The sequence below is a fragment of the Oncorhynchus keta genome, chromosome 12 (genome assembly GCF_023373465.1).
Source record: "Oncorhynchus keta strain PuntledgeMale-10-30-2019 chromosome 12, Oket_V2, whole genome shotgun sequence".
NCBI lineage: Eukaryota > Metazoa > Chordata > Actinopteri > Salmoniformes > Salmonidae > Oncorhynchus > Oncorhynchus keta.
The window spans coordinates 2,120,236-2,144,438 of NC_068432.1; the positions used below are offsets into that span (position 1 = coordinate 2,120,236).

A 24,203-nucleotide genomic window follows, 5' to 3' on the forward strand; every position below is an offset into this window, starting at 1 on the left:
TGGGCAAAGCCTCACTTTCCAGTCTAGTCTACCTGTTCTGCATCTGCTGCAAGCTTAGCATACTGCAGCCTCTTCCTCTCGTATACCTCGTCCATATTATACTCCCAAGGCACTGTTAACTCCACTAAGTAGACAGCATGCAGAGAGTTGGACCATACATAGTACCAGGTCTGGTCTTAGGTGGGTAGCAGTTACAGTGGCAGGAAAAAGTATGTGAACCCTTTGGAATTACCTGGATTTCTGCATAAATTTGGCATAACATTTGATCTGATCTTCATCAAAGTCTCTACAATAGACAAACACAATGTGCTTAAACTAATAACACACAAACAATTATACATTTTCATGTCTTTATTTAACACAACAATCACAGTGCTGGGTAGAAAAAGTATGCGAACCCTTGGATCATTAAAATGCAGACAGAAAATATTTACACAAGAAGCAATCTAATATCACACAGTCAAAACTCTCCGTCGTTTAGTTAAGTTCACCATTCTGCGATTCTCACTGTTAATAAACAGTTGTTGTTGTGACTTAGATGAAGAGAAAAATCACAATTTCTAACCAATTTATGCAGAAATCCAGGTAATTCCGAAGGTTTCACATACTTTTTCTTGCCACTGTATGCCTGATGAATCTGACAGATTATCCAGTCTCGGGCCACATTGAGCTGTCCAGCCTTTGTCCTTGGAGAGAGCTTCCTTTGTTTTTGCCTACTATGGACAAATGCTTTTCGTTGCACAGGGTCATATGGGGAGCACAATTGGCCCAGCGTCGTCCAGGTTAGGGGAGGGTTTGGCTGGGGTAGGCCGGCAATTGTAAAATAAGAATTGTTTCTTAACTGACTTGCCTAGTTAAATAAAGGTAAAATAAAAAAATGCCGCCAGGCACGTCAGTGCTTTACTGTGCCTCCAGGTGTACCTTTCTTGGGAGAGGCTCACTTTGCTTTCAGTCAGGATGTGTCTGAGGGTTGCTGGTGTTGAACACGGGGGGCATGATGGATCTTCACCCAACCACTTGGGATTTTGGGGTGACGGAAGCACATTATGTCGATCTTGTTACGGTCTTCCTCCTCTTCATCTGAAGAGGAGAGGCGAGAAGGATCAGAGGACCAAAATGCGGCGTGGTATGTGTTCATAGTGAATTTTAATAAAGAGAACACTGAACACTGCAACACTATACAAAAGAGTAACAAAAACAATAAACCAGTGACGACCGTGAAGCTTCAAATGAGACCTGTGCTGAACACAAGCCACTAACATAGACAATCACCCACAAACAAACAGTGCAACCCAGGCTACCTAAGTATGATTCTCAATCAGAGACAACTAATGACACCTGCCTCTGATTGAGAACCATACTAGGCCGAAACATAGAAATCCCAAATCATAGAAAATCAAACATAGACTGCCCACCCAACTCACGCCCTGACCATACTAAATAAATACAAAACAAAGGAAATAAAGGTCAGAACGTGACAGATCTGACAAGGATTATGCCCTCCATGTTCTCCCACCTCATCCACTGCCCCTGCTTGTGAGAAAGCATTGGCACACCTTGCTGCTTATTCCTGACGGCGCACTTCATCCTTAACTAGCTTCCGCCTCTCTGGAGGTGTTGCCTTGTGCCATTAGGGCCGACTTTCTCTGAGACCGAAGCCTCCACTTCTCTGTTGCACTTGCCCTACGATGTCCCCGTGTCAGAGGGCTGCTTTTGCTTGTTGAACTGCTTCCCTTGGAATCCACTTCTGTCCCGTTGACAAGGTTGGTGAAGCATCTCTCGATGTTGTTTTCCGAGACGGTCAGAGTGTCATCTCTAGTCTTCCTTTAGTGCATTTGAACTCTACCAGACCAGAGAGAAGCAGCTCAAGGACTCATTTTCCACAGAGGCCAATGTTGCTGAGGCATTGTGGAGCTCCTAACTATTTCCTCGTGTAGGAGCAATTCATCCTCCCCATCTTCTCAACCTTTGTGAGGGCACTGTCGTACACAGTTAGCAGCCACATCAGACGGGGTAACAGTCCAAACTGCAGGCACCAAAGCTTCAGCTTACCAGGAAGCATGGATCCGTCAATGGTCTCGAGGCCTCTGATGGTCTCCTGCCTTGAGGCTTGCATCATACCATCTTCCAAAGATTTTGATGGGCTGCTCAGACACCGTTGGTATTGGTTCATCATCGATGAATAATCTTTTGTCAGATAGTTTACCTTTGGTGACGGAGATGCTTATTGACTTGCATGGTTTTATCTTCATCCTGGCCCATTTGATGTTATCTTGAGGCTTTCCCAGCCGACGTCTTGTGCATGCCGTATTATTCAAGATGTTACCTTGGATTAAGTATAATGTCCGTCTCTCACATCACATGAACTCTTGTTCTTTGACTTTTTAATAACCGCATGCATAATTCAGTAGTCATTGTGGTGTATTGTTGGCTTGTCATCTGTGTGCATTCCCATTCTGAAAATTGTATCAGACATGTTTTATGGATTTGATTGGGGTGAGATGTGAAAGCAGCATTCCTCTCCCTGTAAAGCTCTAAAGATTTCCTCCTCCAAATGACCCTCCAATTGTTGTCTGCCTCTCCGCTCTCCTCGTCTGTCTCCACTTTGGACTCTTTGGCACGTGCATGTAGAGTGCTCATCGCCCGGGCGACAGGGGATGTGAGGATGACGAGTGGCTGAGGTTGGTGGTTGACGTTCCGTCCCACGGGGAACCCAACAGTGCTTGCATTAAATCAAATAGACTCTGAGTGTTTTCACTTGAATTCCTAAAGTAAGGAATGTTCATGCATTATTCATTAACATTTGAATATGTCAAAGTCACTGAAGCAAAGTTAAGTTCTCCCTGTGTTGGAATTCTGTTTGGGTGGGTGTCATGGAATAACCTGTTCTCCCATTGTCATACAAATACATCTATAATTAAGCAATAAGGCCAGAGGGGGTGTGGTATATTGCCAATATACCATGGCTATGGGCAGTCCTTATGCATGACGCAACGCGGAGTGCCTGGATACAGCCCTTATCCGTAGTAATTTGGCCATATACCACATACCCGAGGTGCCTTATTGCTATTATAAACTGGTTACCAATGTAATTAGAACAGTAAAAAGTTATGTTTTGTCATACCAGTGGAATACGGTTTGATATATCATGGCTGTCGGCCAATCAGCATTCAGGGCTCGAACCACCCAGTTTATAATGTGGTTATTATATACACCGTGTACAAGGTCTCGAAAGTGTTCCACAGGGATGATGGCCCATGTTGACTCCATTGCTTCCCACAGGAGGGTCAAGTTGGCTGGATGTCCTTTTGGTGGTGGACCATGATACACACGGGAAACTGTTGAGTGTGAGAAACCCAGCAGCGTTGCAGTTCTCGACACACTCAAACCAGTGCGCCTGGCACCTACTACCATACTCCGTTCAAAGGCACTTAAACATTTGTCTTGCCCATTCACCTTCGGATTGTGTATGCGTGCCATTCAATCTCAATTGACTCAAGGCTTAGAAATCCCCTTCATCTACACTGAACGAAAAGGGATTTAACAGGTGAAATCAATAGTTTTCACCTGGTCAGTCTGTCATGGAAAGTGTTTGTTTTGTATACTTAGTGTGGATATGGTGCCCAGTAATCTCAAACCTGCTTATTCAGTACCAAACCATGACTATAACAGAGCTATAACAATCAGGAGTCAGTAGGCTGTCATATACAGAAAGATGTGCAACATTGCTCAACAGAAAATAGCATGAAATCCATGTGATAACACAAATGTGTCAAATCTAGCTGTCACTAGGTGCCAGTAGGAGGTATTCTGACAAAATAAGTCCCTCCTTGTTGCTTAGAGGTGTTAAGAGTAAGTAAATAAGTAATATTGTGCCAGTGTAAGACAAGTAGGACTAAGGCATTAGGGACCTGACAGTGTTAGATGCCAGTCTAAACAGACATAATTGCTGTACCAGTATGGAAATTATTGTAGTAGTTTAGTGACATGTAGAACCACTGATTATCAGTGACACAGTTGAAGTCGGAAGTTTACATGCGTCTCAGTCAAATACATTTAAACTCCGTTTTTCACAATTCCTGACATTTAATCCTAGTAAAATTCCCTGTTTTAGGTCAGTTAGGATCAGCACTTTTATTTTATGAATGTGAAATGTCAGAATAATAGTAGAGAGAGTGATTTATTTAAGCTTTTATTTCGTTCATCACATTCCCAGTGGGTCAGAAGTTTACATACACTTAATTAGTATTTGGTAGCATTGCCTTTAAATTGTTTAACTTGGGTCAAACGTTTCGGGTAGCCTTCCACAAGCTTCCCACAATAAGTTGGATGAATTTTGGCCCATTCCTCCTGACAAAGCTGGTGTAACTGAGTCAGGTTTGTAAGGCCTCCATGCTCGCACACACTTTTTCAGTTCTGCCCACACATTTTCTATAGGATTGAGGTCAGGGCTTTGTGATGGCAACTTCAATACCTTGACTTTGTTGTCCTTAAGCCATTGTGCCTCAACTTTGGAAGTGTGATTGGGGTCATTATGCATTTGGAAGACCCATTTGCGACCAAGCTTTAACTTCCTGACTGATGTCTTGAGATGTTGCTTCAATATATCAACATAATTTTCCTCCCTCATGATGCCATCTATTTTGTGAAGTGCACCAGTCCCTCCTGCAGAAAAGCACCCCCACAACATGATGCTGCCACCCCCGTTCTTCATGTTTGGGATGGTGTTCTTCGCCTTCAAGCCTCCCCCTTTTTCCCTCCAAACATAACGATGGTCATTATAGCCAAACAGTTCTATTTTTGTTTCATCAGACCAGAGGACATTTCTACAAAAAGTGTCCCCATGTGCAGTTGCAAACCATAGTCTTTTTTAGATTGGAGCAGTAGCTTCTTCCTTGCTGAGCGGTCTTTCAGGTTATGTCGATATAGGACTCGTTTTACTGTGGATATAGATACTTTTGTACGTATTTCCTCCAGCATCTTCTCAAGGTCCTTTGCTATTGTTCTGGGATTAATTTGTACTTTTCACACCAAAGTACGTTCATATCTAGGAGACTGAATGTGTCTCCTTCCTGAGCGGTATGACAGCTGCATGGTCCCATGGTGTTTATACTTGCATACTATTGTTTATTCAGATGAATGTGGTACCTTCAATTTGGAAATTGCTCCCAAGGATGAACCAGACTTGTGGAGGTCTCCATTTTGGAGGTTTCAGCTCATTTCTTTTGATTTCCCCATCATGTCAAGCAGTCACTGAGTTTGAAGGTTGGCCCTGGAATACATCCACAGGTACACCTCCAATTGACTCAAATGATGTCAATTAGCATATCAGAAGCTTCTAAAGCCATGACATAATTTTCCAATCTGTATCAAGGCACAGTCAATTTAGTGTTTGTAAACTTCTGACCCACTGGAATTGTGATACAGTGAATTATAAGTGAAATAATCTGTCTGTTATCAATTGTTGGAAAAATGACTTGTGTCATACAAAAAGTAGATGTCCTAACAGACTTGCCAAAACTATAATTTGTTAACAAGAAATTTGTGGAGTGGTTGAAAAACGAGTTTTAATGACCCCAACCTAAGTGTATGTAAACTCCCGACTTCAACTATATATCATTCAGATCTATACTAAAGAAAGGACACAACACAGGTTTTAAAGGTAATATTTTTTGGGAATGGTTTCTCTCGCATCTTCGCAATGTTGAAATTTTAACGGTAATATATATTTTTTTTTTTACTTGTCTAATTCAAGTTGTTTATTTAAATGTATTTTGTTCCTAACACCATTCCTCCATGTTTATTGGTAAAAGCAAACATGCTAGTGAGTTAGAAATCCATTTTACAAACAGAATAAATCAAAAATACATACACTTCCTGAAAATATAAACAATAACAAATCCAAAAAAATATTCTTCCAATAAGTGTTTTACATTTTACACTAACTACCATGTCATAGTAGCGTCCACAAGGTAGTACAAACATTGGGAGAAAATCCTCAAAGCAATTTCTGAAATCTCACTGAAGTTATAGTCCTGCCATTAGATTTCTCCTACTGAAGTTATCAAGCAAAGGGCTGTTCATATGTTGCTGTGAAATATGCAATCCAAACAGGAAAAGCACATAGCAAACAAGAAGGGTACTGTGCAGTGATAAACTACAATTTCTTATTCTCTGCAATTGTCCTTCTAGAGCAGGGTTCTCCAACCCTTTTCCCGGAGAGCTACCATCCTGTAGGTTCTCACTCCTACCTTAATCAAACCCAAATCTAATAATCAGCTGGTTGATAAGCGGAATCAGGTGTTACAGCTGGGATTGGAGTGAAATCCTACAGGAGGGTCGCTCTTCACGAACAGGGTTGGGGAGCCCTGTTCTGGAGTCTGACTGGCATCCCTTTCTCACATTCCAATGGGCTTTTTATTGATCTCCAAAAAGAAACATGTTGTGACCTAACTGATCTAAAATTGTCATGCTGATAAAGTTATCGCCAAGCCTCACACTGATAGGACAAGTCAAAGTCTAGAGAGGAGTCTTTACTTTCCTGTTACTCTAATCTAACTTTCCCCAAGAAGACTGCAAAATGAACAAGGGTCAAAATCTTACAGGGGCTACGGCAACATAAACCGTTTTCAGCGCTTATATTGAATCCAATGGTTTAGTCTTGAGTTACAACAGGGTGGTTGGTCCTGGCCAAATATGAAAGCATAACACGCTATAGGGTTCAATATCTATACTTCAGGGGCATCTCTAAAGAATTTAAGCTCTCCCTCTCTTGAATAAATGTAAATACAGAATGGAAATATAGCTTTTGTTTTTCATCAATTATACAAGAGTTGATGTTAGTTAACACATTCAGAGCCACCAACGTTTCTCCACTTGCAGGGCGGTATGGGGGGGATCCTCACTCATTAACATTAGGTGCCTCACTTATGTGGAAATGGATTAACTGCTGATGTATGTAAATTAAGATCCGAATCTGTGCATGGAAACATTACCAATCTGTAACAACTGACTGGTTATTTGACAACTCTGTCAAAACCATGCATTTTCCCTTGATGAATCCTGGCAGAGATGAGTTGGTATGAATGTGTCTTTGATGTTATGTGAAGTGACGCCACAAGGGTTGGTTTAAACACAAACCTATGTTAAATAAGCAGAGTAAGTGGGACCTCTTTTCCTGACAATGTCCACATTCATTCAAATGACTAATTAAAAATGGGGGAGTATCAAAGTAAATCCTATTGCAAACATTTACAACATTTACAGAAGAAAATCACTCATCTCATAAAAAGTCAGCCCTCTGCTGATTACGTAAGGCAAAATTAGAGATACAAATCAAATGTTCAGTATACATTCAAACAACATTGTCTACAGAAATCCAACACGTTTGACAATGAATGACTAGCTCCTCATCCAAATATGTCTTTGGCTTTCAGATGACTAAGGGAAGGGGAAAACAGTTGTTACACACCATCTCAAAAGTGCGTAACAGTCTTGGTGTTCATATGTACATAAAGTGGCACCACACATTTAGTCGACAGCAAAATACTCAGGGGAATATCAATTGTATCTCGAAATTCAAGACGGAGGTTGTATCTAATTTTGCAAGGGCTTTTCAACAGGGGACTGTAAACTTAGTGACCTCTGCTGTAGACCGAGACGGTGAGATCTGTGAGGGTGTGGCCGTCCCTGGACTGAGGACCTTTGTGCCTCGAAATTATAGACAACATTAGCCAAACAAGGGAGCGAAGGAAACCATAGCTTAAATATATATAAAAATAACTAGCTATTCACAGTAGTCACAAATGTTGTGTGTTACCGATTATCTAGTAACCACATCGAAACATACATCTATTTATAACAGTTTAGATTTTTTTCTCAGAAAAAGTGAGATTTTAATAATTATTCAGATGTTTGAAGAGACAAAACAGTCTGCCTTTTCAAGCTTCAAACGTATCATTAAAGGAACTGCTTTCTCTCATGTGTTTCATTCTTCAGTCTCAAAATACTGGAAATTGCAACAAAAGAAAAACCAAGTGATTTCGTCAAATCGGCTTGAATTTGTTTTTAAAAAATAAAGTAATTCCCACTAAAAAGTGTGACGTTCGTATTGCATTCATCGCCTCCATGAACGACTCTCGTACTCGTCATCCTCATCGTCGTCTTCCTCCATAAGCAGGTAGGGGCTGACTTCCTCCTGGAGGAATGAAATCAAAGAACATGCATTTTGATGTCATTAAAACATTTGACTAAAAACGATCTATAATTCTGCAAAATAAATACAAAACTCACTAAATCAACCATTTTGCAATCGATAATTCGTATTAGGACACAGCTATGCTGCACTCTCATTTATATAATTTAATTCTGATTTATTAACATGACATGCTTTTCCAAAATGCCTAAATGGTAAAGAAATGGGAAATGTATGGGGAGAGATGTATAGTAACATACCTTATTGGCCTCATCCTTCAACCTCTCCTCTTCAGGCTCTGTGGACATGGATGGAGTCTTCGGCTTGTGCCATGAAATCTGTAGAACGCGACCTTTGAACTTTGCTCCTTGGTTTGCAGCCTATAAAATGTGAAAATTATCATGAAGGGTGAAATTCAATTCAAACTTGTGTTAACTGTCTGTTATAAAGGCATCCAAATGTTACGAGCTACTGTGCGTCACATCTGCAGGACATACATTCTCTGCTTCACTCCGGGTCTTGAACGTTATGACAACGCTGGTGGCATCCTGATCATGAAGCTCCTGTATCTCACCAAATTTCTGTGACAAAGACAAGAATACGAAACAGCCGTAAGTGCCAGTGGAAACTCCTTTACACATCTTCTCAGGCATTGCTTTTACTACTATAACGATTCATGCTTTGTGCCACAGGATGAGTTCTAGCTCTGACTTTCCAATTTTAAAATAAGCCATTTTGGGGGAACCATGCAACTAGCTGTATAGGATAAGATGTGATGGTTGTATTTCCTTACCACAAAGTGAGGCAGCAGCTCCTCCTTCTCTTCCTGTGTGACTCCCATGATGGCAATGGCCCGGGGCCTGTGGTCCACCACCATGTGATTGCCCCCTCCTCTTCCTCCTCCTCTGTGTCCCCGTCCCCTGCCCCTGCCCCGGCCTCGGCCCCTGCCCCTGACGCCTATTGGATCGTCTACCTTTCCCCGCCCGGTCGGTATCAAGCCCAACCACGTGGCCTAGGGGAACACAGCCAACAAAGTCATCAGATCCACAGCTACTCCTCAACATCACACAAAATGAGGTGCCACCTGGCACTATTAGGAGAGTACCACAGAGACAGATGTGGAAGCAAGAAAGACAGTTGTGCCACCTGGCATGTCCTCAGCAAACAGTGCCATGCAGCGTCAGTATCTAGGAAGAAAATGTAATGCCACTCAGAACAAGTGTCCCCACAGGTCTGGTATCCATCTTTAATGAGTCCAAGGGAATATGGACCAGCAGGCTGATTGTGATGGGCCTGATGTCTTGGAGCGGCAGGTAGCCTACTGGTTAAGGGCGTAGGGCCATTAAACAAAAGATGGCTGGTTCGAATCCCCAAGCTGACTTGGTGAAAAATCTGTCTGTATCCTTGAGCAAGGCACTTAACCCTAAATGCTCCTGTAAGTCGCTCTGGATAAGAGAGTCTGCTAAATAACTCAAAATGTAAAAATGGTGAACGCCAACACTCGTCCTTCCCCACCCCTCCTACTAAATGTCATCCCTCTATTTTCTTACAAGGAACACAAGCTCAAACTTCAATGAAATCAGATGCATCAATGTAGGATATGTGTTTCGTTAGGATTAGTTAGTGGGTGTCCTCTGGGCTTGGTAAGTGCCTGCAGTTTAATGTGCAGAAGAGGGATAAAGCCATGCATATTTCATGGAAGCTAATTTAAGCACACCAGGCTGGGAAAGGATGCAGAGGTGTTGCCATGAGAAGAAAAAAACAACAACGAGTTTGTTGTTTAGAACCTGATCCTCTGACACCGAGGACGTGTTTTCCCTCTGGAATGGATTGTATAATTTTTTCATGTTCCATATTTTTGGGGTGTGCCGGCAATGATTTTGCCCTGGCGCAGCACCCCAGCTAAATGACTGCAGAGGAGTTGTCTTGTCTGCCACTACTCTTTCAGTATGCCAGAACAATGCTACATTCCAGACATGGTCATTAGTTCTAGAGAGATGACTTCCGAAAGTATGGATACTCCGTCTACCCACCTCAACCTGCAGCTGACCCAGTTTCTGCTTCAGGTCTGTCGTGTCCTCTCCAGAACTCATCTTCTTGTGGAAATCAAGCTCTGCATCCAGAAGCTCCTTTTGTTTCTGAGGGAAAGCACAAATCAAACAGAACCATTGATATTACGTTTGGATTTCCACAATGCATGAACTACATAGTATAAGCAAATACTGTAAATGGCGGTGATGGCGCAATTAAGTAATTACAGCCCTATATGATATGGTAGGTAGACTCACATCTATCTTGGTCTTGGACTGGGCCGTGGAGTGGGAGGCTGGGTTCATCTCGTTCTGGAGCTGGGAGATCTTGTCAGTCAGATCCTTCAGAGTCTTCATAAGGTTGGCCCTCTCCTCTGGCTTCAATGTGGCCCGGTTCTTTTCAAGTCTGTTTATTAGAGCCTATAGGAGGAAGGACATGAGATTGACTAATCAGTGCTAGACAAGTAGGGTTTTCCAGGACAACACATCGGCTCTTTTGGTCTTACCGGTGTCCTTAGTTTTGATAGTGAATGGACAATGTGATGATGATCACTGCATGTGGCTTTATGTGCAACTGTAAAATGGAAGGTGGTGATGGTGGTATCCTTTAAATGATTAACTACACTGGACAGAAATATCAACGCAACATGCAACAATTTCAAAGATCTGAACCATTTATAAGGGAATCAGTCAATTGAAATAAATTAATTAGGCCCTAATCTACAAATTCACATGACTGGGAATACAGATACAATCCATTTGGAAAGTATTCAGACCCCTTCCCCTTTTACACATTTTGTTACGTGACAGCCTCATTCTAAAATTAATTAAATCATTTTTTGCCCCTCATCAATCTACACACAATACCCCACAATGTCAAAGTGAAAACAGGTGATTCGAAATTGTAGCAAATTCATTAAAAATAAACAGAAATACCTTATTTAGATAAATATTTAGAACATTTGCTTATGAGACTCAAAATCAAGCTCAGGTGCATCCTGCTTCCATTGATCATCCTTGAGATGCTTCTACAACTTGGAGTCCACCTGTGGTCAATTCAATTGATTGGACATGATTTGGAAAGGCACATACCTGTCTATATAAGGTTCCACAGTTGACAGCGCATGTCAGAGCAAACACCAAGGTCAGAGACAGGAGAGGCATAGGATGGGGAAGGGTACCAAAACATTTATGCAGCATTGAAGGACCCCAAGAACAGTGGCCTCCATCATTCTTAAATGGAAGAAGTTTGGAACCACCAAGACTCTTCCTAGAGCTGGCCGCTCAGCCAAACTGAGCAATCGGGTGAGAAGGGCCTTGGTCAGGGAGGTGACCAAGAACCCAATGGTCACTCTGACAGAGCACCAGAGGTCCTCTGTGGAAATGGGAGAACCTTCCAGAATCTCTGCAGCACTCTACCGATCAGGCCTTTATGGTAGTGGCCAGACTAAAGCCACTCCTCAGTAAAAGGCACATGACAGCCCGCTTGGAGTTTGCCAAAAGGCACCTAAAGACTCTCAGACCATGAGAAATACGATTCTCTGGTCTGATGAAACCAAGATCGAACTCTTTGGCCTGAATGTCAAGCATGGAGGAAACCTGACACCATCCCTACGGTGAAGCATGGCTGTGGCAGGATGTTGTGGAAGATGTTTTTCAGCGGTATTGACTGGGAGACGAGTCAGGATCGAGGGAAAGATGAACGGAGCAAAGTACAGAGAGATCCTTGATGAAAACCTGCTCCAGATCGCTCAGGATCTCAGACCGGGGCGATAGTTCACCTTTCAAAAGGACAACGACCCTAAGCACACAGCCAAGACAATGCAGGACAATGCAAGAGTGGCTGTGAATGTCCTTGAGGGGAGCCCAGTCAGAGCCCGGACTTGAACCCAATCGAACATCTCCGGTTAGGCTTGAAAATAGCTGTGCAGTGACGCTCCCTATCCAACCTGACAGAGCTTGAGAGGATCTGCAGGGAAGAAGGGGAGAAAGTCCCCAAATACAGGTGTGCCACGCTTGTAGCTTCATATAGAAGAAGACTCAAGGCTGTAATTGCAGCCAAAGGTACTGAGTAAAGGGTCTGAATACTTAAAAGTGATATTTCCCCAAAAATGTTATACATTAGCAATACATTTAAAAAACCTGTTTTTGCATTGTCATTATGGGGTATTGTTTGTAGATTGAGGGGGGGAAACTATTTAATCAATTTTAGAATATGGCTGTAACGTAACAAAATGTGGAAAAATGCACTCTATGCATCTGTTGGTCAGAGATACCTTGAAAAAAAAAAGTAGGGGTGTGGACCAGAAAACCAGTCAGTATCTGGTGCGACCACCATTTCCCTCATGCAGCGCGATACATCTCCTTTGCATAGAGTTGAATCAGAATGTTGATTGTGGCCTATGGAATGTTGTCCCATTCGTCTTCAATGGCTGTGCGAAGTTGCTGGATATTGGCAGGAACTGGAACACGCTGTCGTACATGTCGATCCAGAGCATCCCAAACATGCTGAATGGGTGTACAGGTCCTTGCGACAAGGGGCTGTGCAATATCATGCTGAAACATGAGGTGATGGCGTAGGATGAATGGCACAATGGGCCTCAGGATCTGATTACGGTCTCTGTGCATTGAAATTGCCATCCATAGAATGCAATTGTGTTCGTTGTCCGTAGCTTATGCCTGCCCATACCATAACCCCACCATGGGGCACTCTGTTCACAACGTTGGCATTAACAAATAGCACTACCACACGATGCCATACACGTTGTCTGCCATCTGCGTGGTACAGTTGAAGTCGGAATTCATCTGTGTGAGAGCACACTTCTGCCAGTGGCCAATGAAGGTGAGCATTTGCCCACTGAAGTCGGCTATAACGCTGAACTTCAGTCAGGTCAAGACCCCGGGAAGCACAAAGATGAGCTTCCCTGAGACGGTTTCTGACAGTTCTTCGAAAATTCTTTGGTTGTGGAAACCCCAGTTTCATCAGCTGTCCGGGTGGCTGGTCTCAGACGATCCCGCAGGTGAACTCAGATGGAGCTCCTAGGCTGGTGTGGTTACACGTGGTCTGCGGTTGTGAGGCGTGTTGGAAGTACTGCCAAACTCTCTAAAATGACATTGGAGGCGGCTTATGGTAGAGAAATTAAATTATCTAGCAACAGCTCTGGTGGACATTCCTGCAGTCAGCATGCCAATTGCACACTCCCTCAACTTGAGACACGTGGCATTGTGCTGTGTGACAAAACTGCACATTTTAGAGTGACCTTTTGTCCCCAGCACAAGGTGCACCTGTGTAATGAGCATGCTGTTTAATCAGATTCTTGATATGCCACACCTGTCAGGTGGATGGATTATCTTGGTAAAAGAGAAATGCTCAATAACAGGGATGTAAACACATTTGTGCATATAGAATTTGAGAGAAAAAAATATGCTTTTTGTTCATATGGAACATTAATGAAATATTTTATTTCAGCTCATGAAACATGGGACCAACACTTCACATGTTGCGTTTATATTTTTGTTCAGTATATATGTAATATAAGCAACCATACCTTCTGGCATTCAATCTGTTTCTCAAGCATCTCCTGTTTTTTTTTCCTCATGTCCTGTTGCAACTTCAATGTCTCCTGAATGAACAAAGAACAAACCAAACAATTGATTAGAGCGGAATTTAGATTTTTGTATGAAAGGTGATGATACACTGAAGCTTATTCAAAATGCTAACAGCAAAAGTGACTTGCCTGCTTCTTTTTCAAGACCTCCAGTTCTTCAAGTGCTTTGGCAGTTTTACCAAGTGACTTGGATGTTGCCTTGAGGACTGTGGACATGTAGGGTCCCTTCTGAAGGGCCCCAGAGGAGGCGAGGAGTGCCTAGGATAGAGAGAGGCAAACAGACCCTTTGATTACTACCTTACCCCCTGTGTCAATCCACTCTCTTTGCCATAATACAACACCGTGCTGCAGACATGTATAGGGGCACACTCAGACCCACAGAGCATAGGAAATTACTGCTTACTGCTGCAGTGTCCGTGCTGGGGTGCAGGGAGTCCAGTTTTCCCCCGGCCACAGCCCCAACACCGTGGCAATGTTTGGGCACCGTCTTATTATTCAGCACATAGGCCCCGGGACTGTGCTGCTTTATCACCTGCTGGTTTATACAGAAAGATAGAAAGTAATGCATAGATGATGATCACTGCTGACCTGGAACTTAGAACTTCTCTGTTCAAAACCAAAACTGCTGGTTGAATGAATTAATGGTTTGACCAGCTAAGAAAAGTTTTTTTTTGCAGTAGTCACAAGTGTGCTGTTCACCTTGTGGACGTTGGGTTGCTGTTGCCCCATGGCAGAGCTCTGGCTCGGTCCGTCCCCCTGACCCTGACCCATGCTCTGTCCCTGCTGCTGGGTGTTGGCCTCTCGGTGCCAGTACACACGGATGAAGCGGTTGTTGAGCACCGCCTCAATGCTGGAGATGGCTCGCCGTGCCTCTTCGTTGGCTGTGTACTGGATCAAAGCTGCCTCTGGGTCACCACCAAACACCACCTATTGGAGACAGGACAGGTCAAAGAAGATACAGGAAGTAGTGATATAGGCAAGCAGGTGTGTCCTTGATTACCCTCGAAAGTATGTAGACGCCCCAATAATGATCTAAAGAGTTCCTGTGTTTAGTGGTACAAATGATATCAAGAAATTGTGAGTAAAGTGCTGTCGAGATAAAAAATAAAAAAGCTAATGAAATAGTCAACTACAGTCATGTTACTCTTACCTGAATATTCACGATGGTACCAAACTTGCTAAAGTGTTCATTCAATTTGGTGATGTTGTTGAGATCTCGGGGGATTTTGCGCACTTCCAGCTTAGTGTTGACATAGTGATTCTTCTTGGGGAAGCCCCCGTGTTGGGGCTTGTTGTTGGGGAAGTTGAGTTGGTTGTTGGCCTGGTAGTTTGACCTGGAAGAGAATGACAGAAGTGAGTGACAGGGCAGAGGAGCCAATGACAGTGATCTGTGAAGCAGAGTTCGGGTCAAGTAACGAGTCATCTAAATCCAGACTCTTACAGAGCTCAATTAAAACTGCCATTGAACTGGAATCGCTCACAACGCTGCAGTGGTGGAGGGTCGGTACTGTGAGTGTTCAGGGTGGCCCTTGTGTGTGTGTGTGTTCTTACTTGTCCATCCAGGGCTTTTTGGGCAGCTGGCCCTCTGTGGGCCCCATGGGCCTCTTCCTGCTCTCCTGCTCGGTGCTGCTGTAGCGGGACACACTGCTGGGAACACTTGCCACTGCCGGCTCTGTCTGGATCACTATGTTAGCTGCTGGGAAAAGGAGAAAAGCAGTCGGTCGTAATGACACAGCTCGAACCTGGACGACAATAAGGATACGTAAAGTGATTCTAGCTGTTCGAGTTGTTTGATCATGTTTTCCAAATAAATTAACATATGGAACTCGTCTCATGTTTCGTATTGGTTAGGAGCAGAGGAAAGGACCAATCTAAATAACTAAAGTGACTGTGTTAAGTAAAAAGGATTGATTAATTAAAGTGGGACAGGATAGACCCACATGTGATACCTCTGGATCCCTGGCCATCTCCAGAAGTGAGGCCAATCAGGTTGGGTCTCTGGGTCTGGATGCGGGGGATGAACTGCCTGTACTGGGGCCGGCTGGCTGCAGTGATGCCTGGAGACTCTGGGTTGTAGGCCTCTGGGTCGTAATTATCTGGCAACACAAGGGATGGGACACATCATTAGAAGAACTAAAACAGCATTTTACACTGTGGAGAGTGACAATTCCCAAACAGGCATATCTGTAACAACACCTACTTTAACTGTATGCATGCATGCTTACAAGGAAAACCTAAGTATAACCATACTATTGAGCTCAATATTATAAAGTCAGATTTTTCTATATAATAGGCTATGGCTTGGGACTGTCAAGAATGCATGCACTAAACTAAAACATGGAGACACCCAGAGCAAGTAAAATAAATACACACACACACGCAGAGTTCCTCTGTCAAGTGTCTGTGTTCTTTTGCCCATCTTAATCTTTTATTTTTATTGGCCAGTCTGAGATATGGCTTTTCTTTGCCTAGAAGGCCAGCATCCCGGAGTCGCCTCTTCACTGTTGACGTTGAGACTGGTGTTTTGCGGGTACTATTTAATGAAGCTGCCAGTTGAGAACTTGTGAGGCGTCTGTTTCTCAAACTAGACACTAATGTACTTGTCCTCTTGCTCAGTTGTGCACCGGGGCCTCCCACTCTTTCTATTCGGGTTAGAGCCAGTTCGCGCTGTTCTGTGAAGGGAGTAGTACACAGCGTTGTACGAGCTCTTCAGTTTCTTGGCAATTTCTCACATGGAATAGCCTTAATTTCTCAGAACAAGAATAGAATGACGAGTTTCAGAAGACAGTTATTTGTTTCTGGCCATTTTGAGCCTGTAATCGAGTCCACAAATGCTGATGCTCCAGATACTCAACTAGTCTAAAGAAAGCCAGTTTTATTGCTTCTTTAAATCACCACAACAGTTTTCAGCTAATCTAACATAATTGCTAAATGGTTTTCTAATGATCCATTAGCCTTTTAAAATTATAAACTTGGATGAGCTAACACAATGTGTCATTGGAACACAGGAGTGATGGTTGCTGATAATGGGCCTCTGTACGCCTATGTAGATATTCCATTTTTTTTTTTTTTTTTTTTTTTTTACAAATCTGCCGTTTGCAGCTACAACAGTCATTTACAACAGTAACAATGTCTACACTGTATTTCCGAACAATTTGATGTTATTTTTAATGGACCAAAAAATGTGCTTTTCTTTCAAAAACAAGGACATTTCTAAGTGACCCCATACCTTTGAACGGTAGTGTGTGTGTGTCTGTGTGATATATATATAATTATTGTTTTGTATTAAGAGTAGAGAAATGGACTGCATTTCAAATCATTCATTTTCTCATGTATGTGGGCAGGATTAGTCAAATATAGTTTGCACTTATCTAATGTGCACCTTACAGCACCAACAGTAGATTTCCAGTTCAGAAACAGTGTGACCCTCTGGTCAACATAAGTTATTGCACCCTAAATAAATGACTTGATCATGCAGGCAAGGCAGTTGGACACAAAAACAAAACTAACACCACCACCCAAAAAGGAAATCATTTGCAAAACGTGAATGAACCATAAACATTTTTAAACCAATATAATTTCTCTGTCTTTCCTCACTTACTACAGTCAAACTGAACAATACCATTTGGTTCACATTGATTTGAAAGATGCTGTATTTCAAAGAAAACAAACTGACAAAAAGCAAAATAACATGGGAGCTATGCTTAAAAGTACCACTTTTCCATGCCAATTGAGATAATCATAGCTGCTTACATTCTGACTGAGAATATTGGGGGTGTAGAGAGACTGAAGAAGATGGAGGTGGTGGAGGAAGAGGAGGTAGAGGTCCCACTCCAGGCAGTCCCAGAGAGGAGGCAGAACTCGCTCCTGAGTTGTTGGGAGTATCTATCCCACTTGCTGGTATTAATGGGGGCCCTATGGGAGATACAAATCCAAGCTGAACCCAGTTAATACTAGACAAAGGCCATTTACTTAAAACTCCTGAACAGAAAAGGCTAGGTAAAGCACAGACATGCAGTATAGGGTGAGCACTAGTGAGGGTAAGAAAACAACAAAGACAGCTGTTTCTCTGAGGTGCGTATCTGCACTGAACAATTTCAAAGATTTTACTGAGTTACAGTTCATATAAGAAATCAGTCAATTTAATTCAATTCATTAGGCCCTAATCTATGGATTTCACATGGCTGGGCAGTGGTGGGTGGGACTTGGAGGGCATAGGCTCACCCACTTGGCAGCCAGGCCCAGCCAATCAGAATAAGGTTTTCTCCACTAAAGTGCCCTATTACAGACAGAAATAGTTCTCAGCAATGACATTGTAGGTAGCTTATGGTGGAGAAATAAATATTACATTCTCTAGCAACAGCTCCGGTGGACATTCCTGCAGTCAGCATGCCAATTGCCTGCTCCCTTAAAACTTGAGACATCTGTGGCATTGTGTTGTGTGACAACTGTACATTTTAAAGCAGCCTTATATTGTCCCCAGCAAAAGGTGCACTTGTGTAATGATCATGCTGCTAAATCAGCTTCCGGCGGGAATGAAGCCCTCTACCTTAAACAAATGCTAACGGCTTCCTACTCAATGACGTAAACCAGTGGTTACCAACCTTTTCTGAGTCTAGATCACCTTGAGGCAAAATGCAGGTCGATTTTTTAATATATATTTTTTAAACGTGACTTAAAAAGACGTAAGCCTACGCAATAACCTATTAAAACAATTCTGTAGCAGAGGTTTGTAATTAGGCTATATGCAGAATACATTATCCCTGCATATTGGCTATGCTTGAATTGCCCTGCCAATGTTCTTCTCAAACCATTTTGAAATGATATTTTAGGTATATGATCACAAATGGCAATAGATCATTTGCTGAGCATAATAATGTTTTATTTTACTGGACTGATGGCCTGCATCTGATGGTCAACCTGAGGGGAGGGAGAGTGTATCAGTGAGGCTGCCCCTCACCCGACTCACCGTCCCTCCCTCCGCTGAGAAAAGGGGACAGTCTTCCAGCTGATGGCGAAACTCAAGTCGAAGGAGGGAGAACGTTCAACACTTTTATAAGCCATAAAATGCACAAAGTGTTGAAGTTAAACATGAAGTTACTAATAAAATCAGCAGCGCTTTGCTGTATTCGTTGAATCTCTATCTAGTCATGGTTTTAAAAGTTTTAAAATCTCAGAGTATCAACTTTGCTGTGCGCTCAAGACTTATTTTTACAGTCTAAGAAACTGTGCAGACACGGTGATCTGAGCTATCGGATTGGCCAGCAGTTGGCCTGTAGGTGCACTTGATTTGCACTCTGGGCCTGCCGGATAGGCGGAATTCTACCTTCAGACACATGAAACGGTTCAAAATGGTCACACTTTGCCTTCCCAGCGCTAGGGCTGCTGAATCAAGTGCACCTACCGCCAACAGCATGAAGCGAATAAAAAAGAAAGAAACTTAATTGCCAGGCTTTATCGTTGTTTCTTTTTACAGAAATGTTTGGTGATCGACTAGGAACGCGATCGACCGGTTGTTGACCACTGATGTAAACAAACATCCATGCATCCTAAAATGACTCTCACCACATTAAGATCCAAAGTTAGGGCCCTGGGTTTTTCCTAATTATGTGACCTGACCAGGAAAAACACTTGGCCTTAACCTATGTCAAACACAGACTGGTAAGTATTCAGGGATCAGGAGTGATGGTCGAATTGGAGACGGCATCATAGCAGAGACATGGTAACATTACTCACCAGGAGGAGGCATAGGGAAGATGCCCGGTGGGGGCGGCTGGCCGTGGGGGGGCATGGGCATCCTGATGGCAGGGGGCGGCTCGGTCATGGGTGGCATGGCCATCCGGGCCGGCGGTGGCATTCCAGGTGGGGGAAACGGGATCATAGCGGGCAGCGTGACGTCGTCCACAATCAGAGGATCATTGCCGTGGTCAAAGGGACAGAGGTCACCACGCACACAGAAACCTTTCTCTGCAGAAGACAGAAAGGAAGATCAATGAAAATTGCTTAAAAACGATCAATTACATTCTTACCATAATTGCACTCAGAATTGCTTTCTAGAATTGCTTTCTAAAAAATGACATCAGCCCAAAATTAGATGCATCTACTTTGCAACCGTTTTGTTTAGAGCTCCTGATAACATCCAGGCAATTCTCTGAACCCTCAATGGTGGGGCAGAGTGAGAAATATCGCTGCGCTGTTGAGACTGTTGGATAAATATAAACAGTGTCCCATTGGAGAAGCGGCTCTAAGCCTGATCTGTACTCTCAGGGGAAGGATGTTGAACCTGGGTCATTAGTGGTGCTTTAAACCAGGCTCACACTTACTGAGGTTTAGAATGCAACCAACCTACCGCATTTAATTTCTTAAACAAACAATTGGCTGATATTTGTACAATTTGACTACTGTAGACACATGAACTTAACACTCTACAGCTAAGGCTCCTAGCATATACAATGACTAGAAGGCCATCCAAGGCCACCTGCTTCAATTATTCTCCTTTCACAAGTTTTTGCATGTACATTAGAAACTATTTTGGATATGGATGAGTTAAGTCTTGTCGTTCAGTCACTAAAACAGATAAGAGATGTTCAGCTACATAAACAACAGGTCATTATTGTAAAAGAGAATGGGTTCTCAATGACTTACCTGGTTAAATCAAGGCACAAGTAAAAGCCAGATATTGTTGCTAGATTAACTGTAGGGCTAAGAGACATAGGTAACATCTAATTTCATAATATAGACCTAAGATCAGAGTGAAATAAGACTATTTCAGTTGAAAAGTCTTTCTCCGGAATAACCCAGAGGTGAGCCCTTACCGTCGTAGTCGCGACAGCGGTGCTTGACTGAAGTGCTCTTGTTGAACAACTTGCCCTCCCTGTGATTGGAGTAGTAATTAGACCAGCTCTCCGTGGTGCTGTCGGGCAGGTGAGCGGGCGCTACCACGGTAACAGAGCTGGGGACAGCTTGGCCAGCAGAGGAGGGGAACGGGTGCTGCTGGGGGGTTGGCAGGAGAGGTGGCGGATGCTGGTGTTGCTGCTGTTGTTGGGTACCCAGGGACCCAGAGGTGGAGTTGAAACTCTCAGGCTCCTTCCTCTCCACTTCAAACTTTGACCTGTAATCTGTTGAACATACAGAGACACAGAGAAAAGCTTTAACCCAAAAGTCACAATGCGAACTTAACATTACACCACTGGTTCAAGGTTTAGTTTAAAAAACGTTGAAGTACTACTTAAGTCCTTTTTTGGGGTAGCCATACTTGACTCCTATAATTATATTTTTTTACAACTTTTATCTCCAACACATACCTAAAGAAAATATTTACTTTTTACTCCCATACATTTCCCCTGACACCCAAAAATACTCGTGACATTTTAAACGCTCATGCAGAACAGCAATATGGTCCAATTCACACACCTATCAATATAACTTGTTGTAATCCCAACTGTAGTGTGCCTGTCTGTACAAAAAAATAATAATTGTGTCGTCTGTTTTGCTTAATATAAAGAATTTGATGTGTAGCATTTACTTTTACTCAAGTATGACAATTTAGTACTCTTTCCACCACTGTACTTCAGTACATTTAAAACCAGATACTTTTAGATTTACTCAAGTAGTATTTTACTGGGTGACTTTCACTGGAGTCATTTTTTATTAATGTATCTTCACTTTTACTCAAGTATGACAATTGAGTACTTTTCCCACCACTGCCCAGAATTTATCAAAATCTTTATTATGAGACATCCACACCACAGAGGATCTCCCCAGTACAAGTCCAATCAATAGGCTAATTTCTTGAATCTTGCCTCTTCTTAGCAAAGATTTGTTTTCAACCTTTTAGGTTAACATTTGAAGTGAAGCAGATTTATCCAGGTTCGCGCCCCTGTGAGTCTCACCTCTCCCTCTGCTGTGCTCCTTGTCCCTGCTCATGTCTCGGCTCCCACTTCGGCTGCGGCTCCTGCTGCGGCTGTAGCTGCGCCCACGAGAGTTGCCTCCGCGCCGGTCATGCCTATCGCGGTGGGAATCTGTGCTTTTACCGTGACGGTCCATGTCACGCCGCTTGCGGTCGTCTCGTCTGCGGTCATCACGGCCCCTGTGTGGTCAGGCGATCAAGGCATGTTGGTTAGTTATTTAGCAGCACTTTTTATACAGTACCAAACTTTTCATGGTAATTTGTACTACTGATGTGACTAGCATTTCAACAACAAGACCTACATTGTGTGTCAAAGATCATTAGACATAAGGGCCTAATCAAACCAACATCTTGACCTCCAGAGAGCATCATCACTGTCAAGAGGTGAACTCACTGGAGAGAACCAGGAAAATAACAAAAACATAGATATCAGCCTTACCTTGACTCGTTGAAGTCAGAGCGGTTTCTCAGTGGACTTCTTCTCCTCCTGTTATCCCCCCTATCCTCTTCTACATTTTCAACCTTAAGATTAAGAAAATAACAATAATGAGCTATATCCCAACCATCAAAGACTGCAACATAATACAACGGAAAGGATTCTGCATGAAGCCAGTTTAACAAATGCCCTTACCTCCACAGCCTCCTGTTTTAGTACAGGGAGTTTGGTGTCCTCTTTGGGAACTTCCTTAGCAAGTGGATTACCCAAGTAGTTTTTGGTGGTCAAACATTCAAAGAGCTTATCAACAAATCCAGTGGTTTCTGTAATAGGTGAAGTATCAAGGCATAAGACTTTTAGAAACATTTCTCTTGAATTATTTCAGACTATCATTCAGTCACCTAAATGTTTCCACAATGGAACTACTAGTTTATGTGATGAAAAACAACACTGACATTAATGAGTTGTGTGTCCTACCTTTTTGTAAGAAGACATCCAGTTGATCTGCACAAAGTGCTTTTAGCTCTTTCTCAGGTTTGTCCTTCTTTACCAAAGCCACAACATAATTGGCTAAAGCAGAGGGGTCAGCATCACATCTGCAAAAGCAACATTACCCATATTGCTCAGAACAGGGTTTGTAATCAGACAATATCTGTCAATAATCATGTGTAGCCAAGCCAAGAAAGTTGCAATGGCAAGAAAGTTTGAGATTTTGAATTGAGGCAGCAGGTTAGACACGAATCTAGTTCTACCTAACATATATGTTAGCAATGACAACACACACTTATATAAACTGGGATGTCAGGCGTTCTAACTGGCTAGCTAGCTGGTTGGCTACAAATGCTCGACGTCACCACTAGCAGTGTCTAGGGGTAGCTAAGCTACCTTAGTCACTACGCCAGTCTAGTTAATTTAATATCCTAAGTTACCCATACGTCACAAGCCACACTTGCTGTGCAGTAGTAATATCAATGATTATCGTTGATTGGGACGATGTTGATTGAGTTTAACTAGCCAACTTTAGTTAGCTGGTAGTCAAAGTTAACTAGCTTTCCAGCTGGCTAGTTAGTTAATGTATTGCGGCAGCGACACCAAAACACATAACGTTATCTAGAATGCCTTCGTGTGATTTGTTTCTACAATTTGCCCAACATACCAGATATGCAGAATGTTTAACGCCGTATAATTTACACAAACGTTCAATTGGTATTTGCACTGCCACAGAGCAAGCTAGTGGTGGCGTAGCTAGTTAGCGTGCTAACTCGTGCAAGCTAGCTAGCTAAGTGTCATTTCAATTCATCACTCACATTGGCTCCAGGAGTTTTGCGAGCCACGACTTCAAAGCTTCCACATTTTCTATGATCATCGTGAAAACGGCTTAATAATACTGACTATAAGTTCAAGGTGTGTTGTGATATTCCTACTTTCATCGTCTATAAATGTATATTAAGCTTAGGCCTTTACTAATCACTTCACTTGCAGGTCGGACGAGTTGCTTTACGTTCAAACACAGGCATGGCAACATAAGGTTCATTGCTATTTTGGATCATTGGGGCGTCCCAACTCTGACGTTACCCCCATTGAAATTGAAAATGTTAGGGTTTGATAAGGGTTAAGGTAAGATTTAGGGTAGTGATTAAGCTTCGTTCAGGTTAGGGTTAGGGTTAAAGGGTATGAACGTCCCAAGGATACCAGATAGCACTAACCGCGACATAACGGGCATGTCGTAAGCCAATCTGCTGGCCAAACCGAGGGGTTGTCACTAGTTATCACAGCCACAAGGTCTACAGAAAATCGTAAACATGAATGAAAACTAAAATTAGCTTTTTGGTCTTAATTTAAGGTTAGGGTTAAGCATACGTTTAGTAGTTTTGTCAAGGTTCGGTTCAAGGTTAGGTTTCAAATCAGATTTTAAGAAGACAAGTTGTATAAATAGGCGGGGTTTATCTAATTGTGGATGTGGTAACTAGTGACGACCAAACCAACTTTTGTAGTAGGAAATATTTGTTTCTCTTTTGGTCCATTC

General features: G+C 42.7%; 1 protein-coding gene across 5 annotated transcripts; it reads right to left on the minus strand.

The window, feature by feature from the left end:
• Positions 1 to 5,654: 5,654 nt before the first annotated feature.
• Positions 5,655 to 23,799, minus strand: LOC118390858 (RNA-binding protein 27-like). Of its 5 annotated transcripts, none has more exons than XM_035781558.2 (21): positions 23,485 to 23,798; positions 22,655 to 22,773; positions 22,373 to 22,500; positions 22,181 to 22,263; positions 21,725 to 21,921; positions 20,648 to 20,950; positions 19,569 to 19,799; positions 17,586 to 17,747; positions 15,773 to 15,928; positions 15,384 to 15,525; positions 14,983 to 15,166; positions 14,532 to 14,759; positions 14,236 to 14,364; positions 13,962 to 14,090; positions 13,773 to 13,847; positions 10,483 to 10,644; positions 10,228 to 10,332; positions 8,988 to 9,206; positions 8,692 to 8,775; positions 8,455 to 8,574; positions 5,655 to 8,197 (listed from the first exon to the last, which is right to left on the minus strand). In XM_035781558.2, exons 1-21 carry the CDS (start codon positions 23,541 to 23,543, stop codon positions 8,117 to 8,119), a joined length of 3,096 nt encoding a protein of 1,031 aa, XP_035637451.1. In that variant the 5' UTR covers positions 23,544 to 23,798; the 3' UTR covers positions 5,655 to 8,116. The 5 variants fall into 5 exon arrangements, with proteins under 5 accessions (XP_035637451.1, XP_035637450.1, XP_035637453.1 ...); XM_035781557.2 differs by having other exon boundaries at positions 14,236 to 14,367; XM_035781560.2 differs by having other exon boundaries at positions 14,236 to 14,367; positions 15,782 to 15,928; positions 23,485 to 23,797.
• Positions 23,800 to 24,203: the final 404 nt, after the last annotated feature.

What these genes read in the sequence shown, in the direction of transcription:
- LOC118390858 (XM_035781557.2), bottom strand. Translation starts at nt 23,543, where the DNA reads ATGATCATAGAAAATGTGGAAGCTTTGAAGTCGTGGCTCGCAAAACTC. An exon ending in GGAGCACAGCAGAGGGAGAG is followed by an intron (nt 20,951 to 21,724) that starts GTGAGACTCACA and finishes TATGTTCAACAG; the next exon opens with ATTACAGGTCAAAGTTTGAA. An exon ending in CCCGGAGTGAAGCAGAGAAT is followed by an intron (nt 8,575 to 8,691) that starts GTATGTCCTGCA and finishes CACATTTTATAG; the next exon opens with GCTGCAAACCAAGGAGCAAA.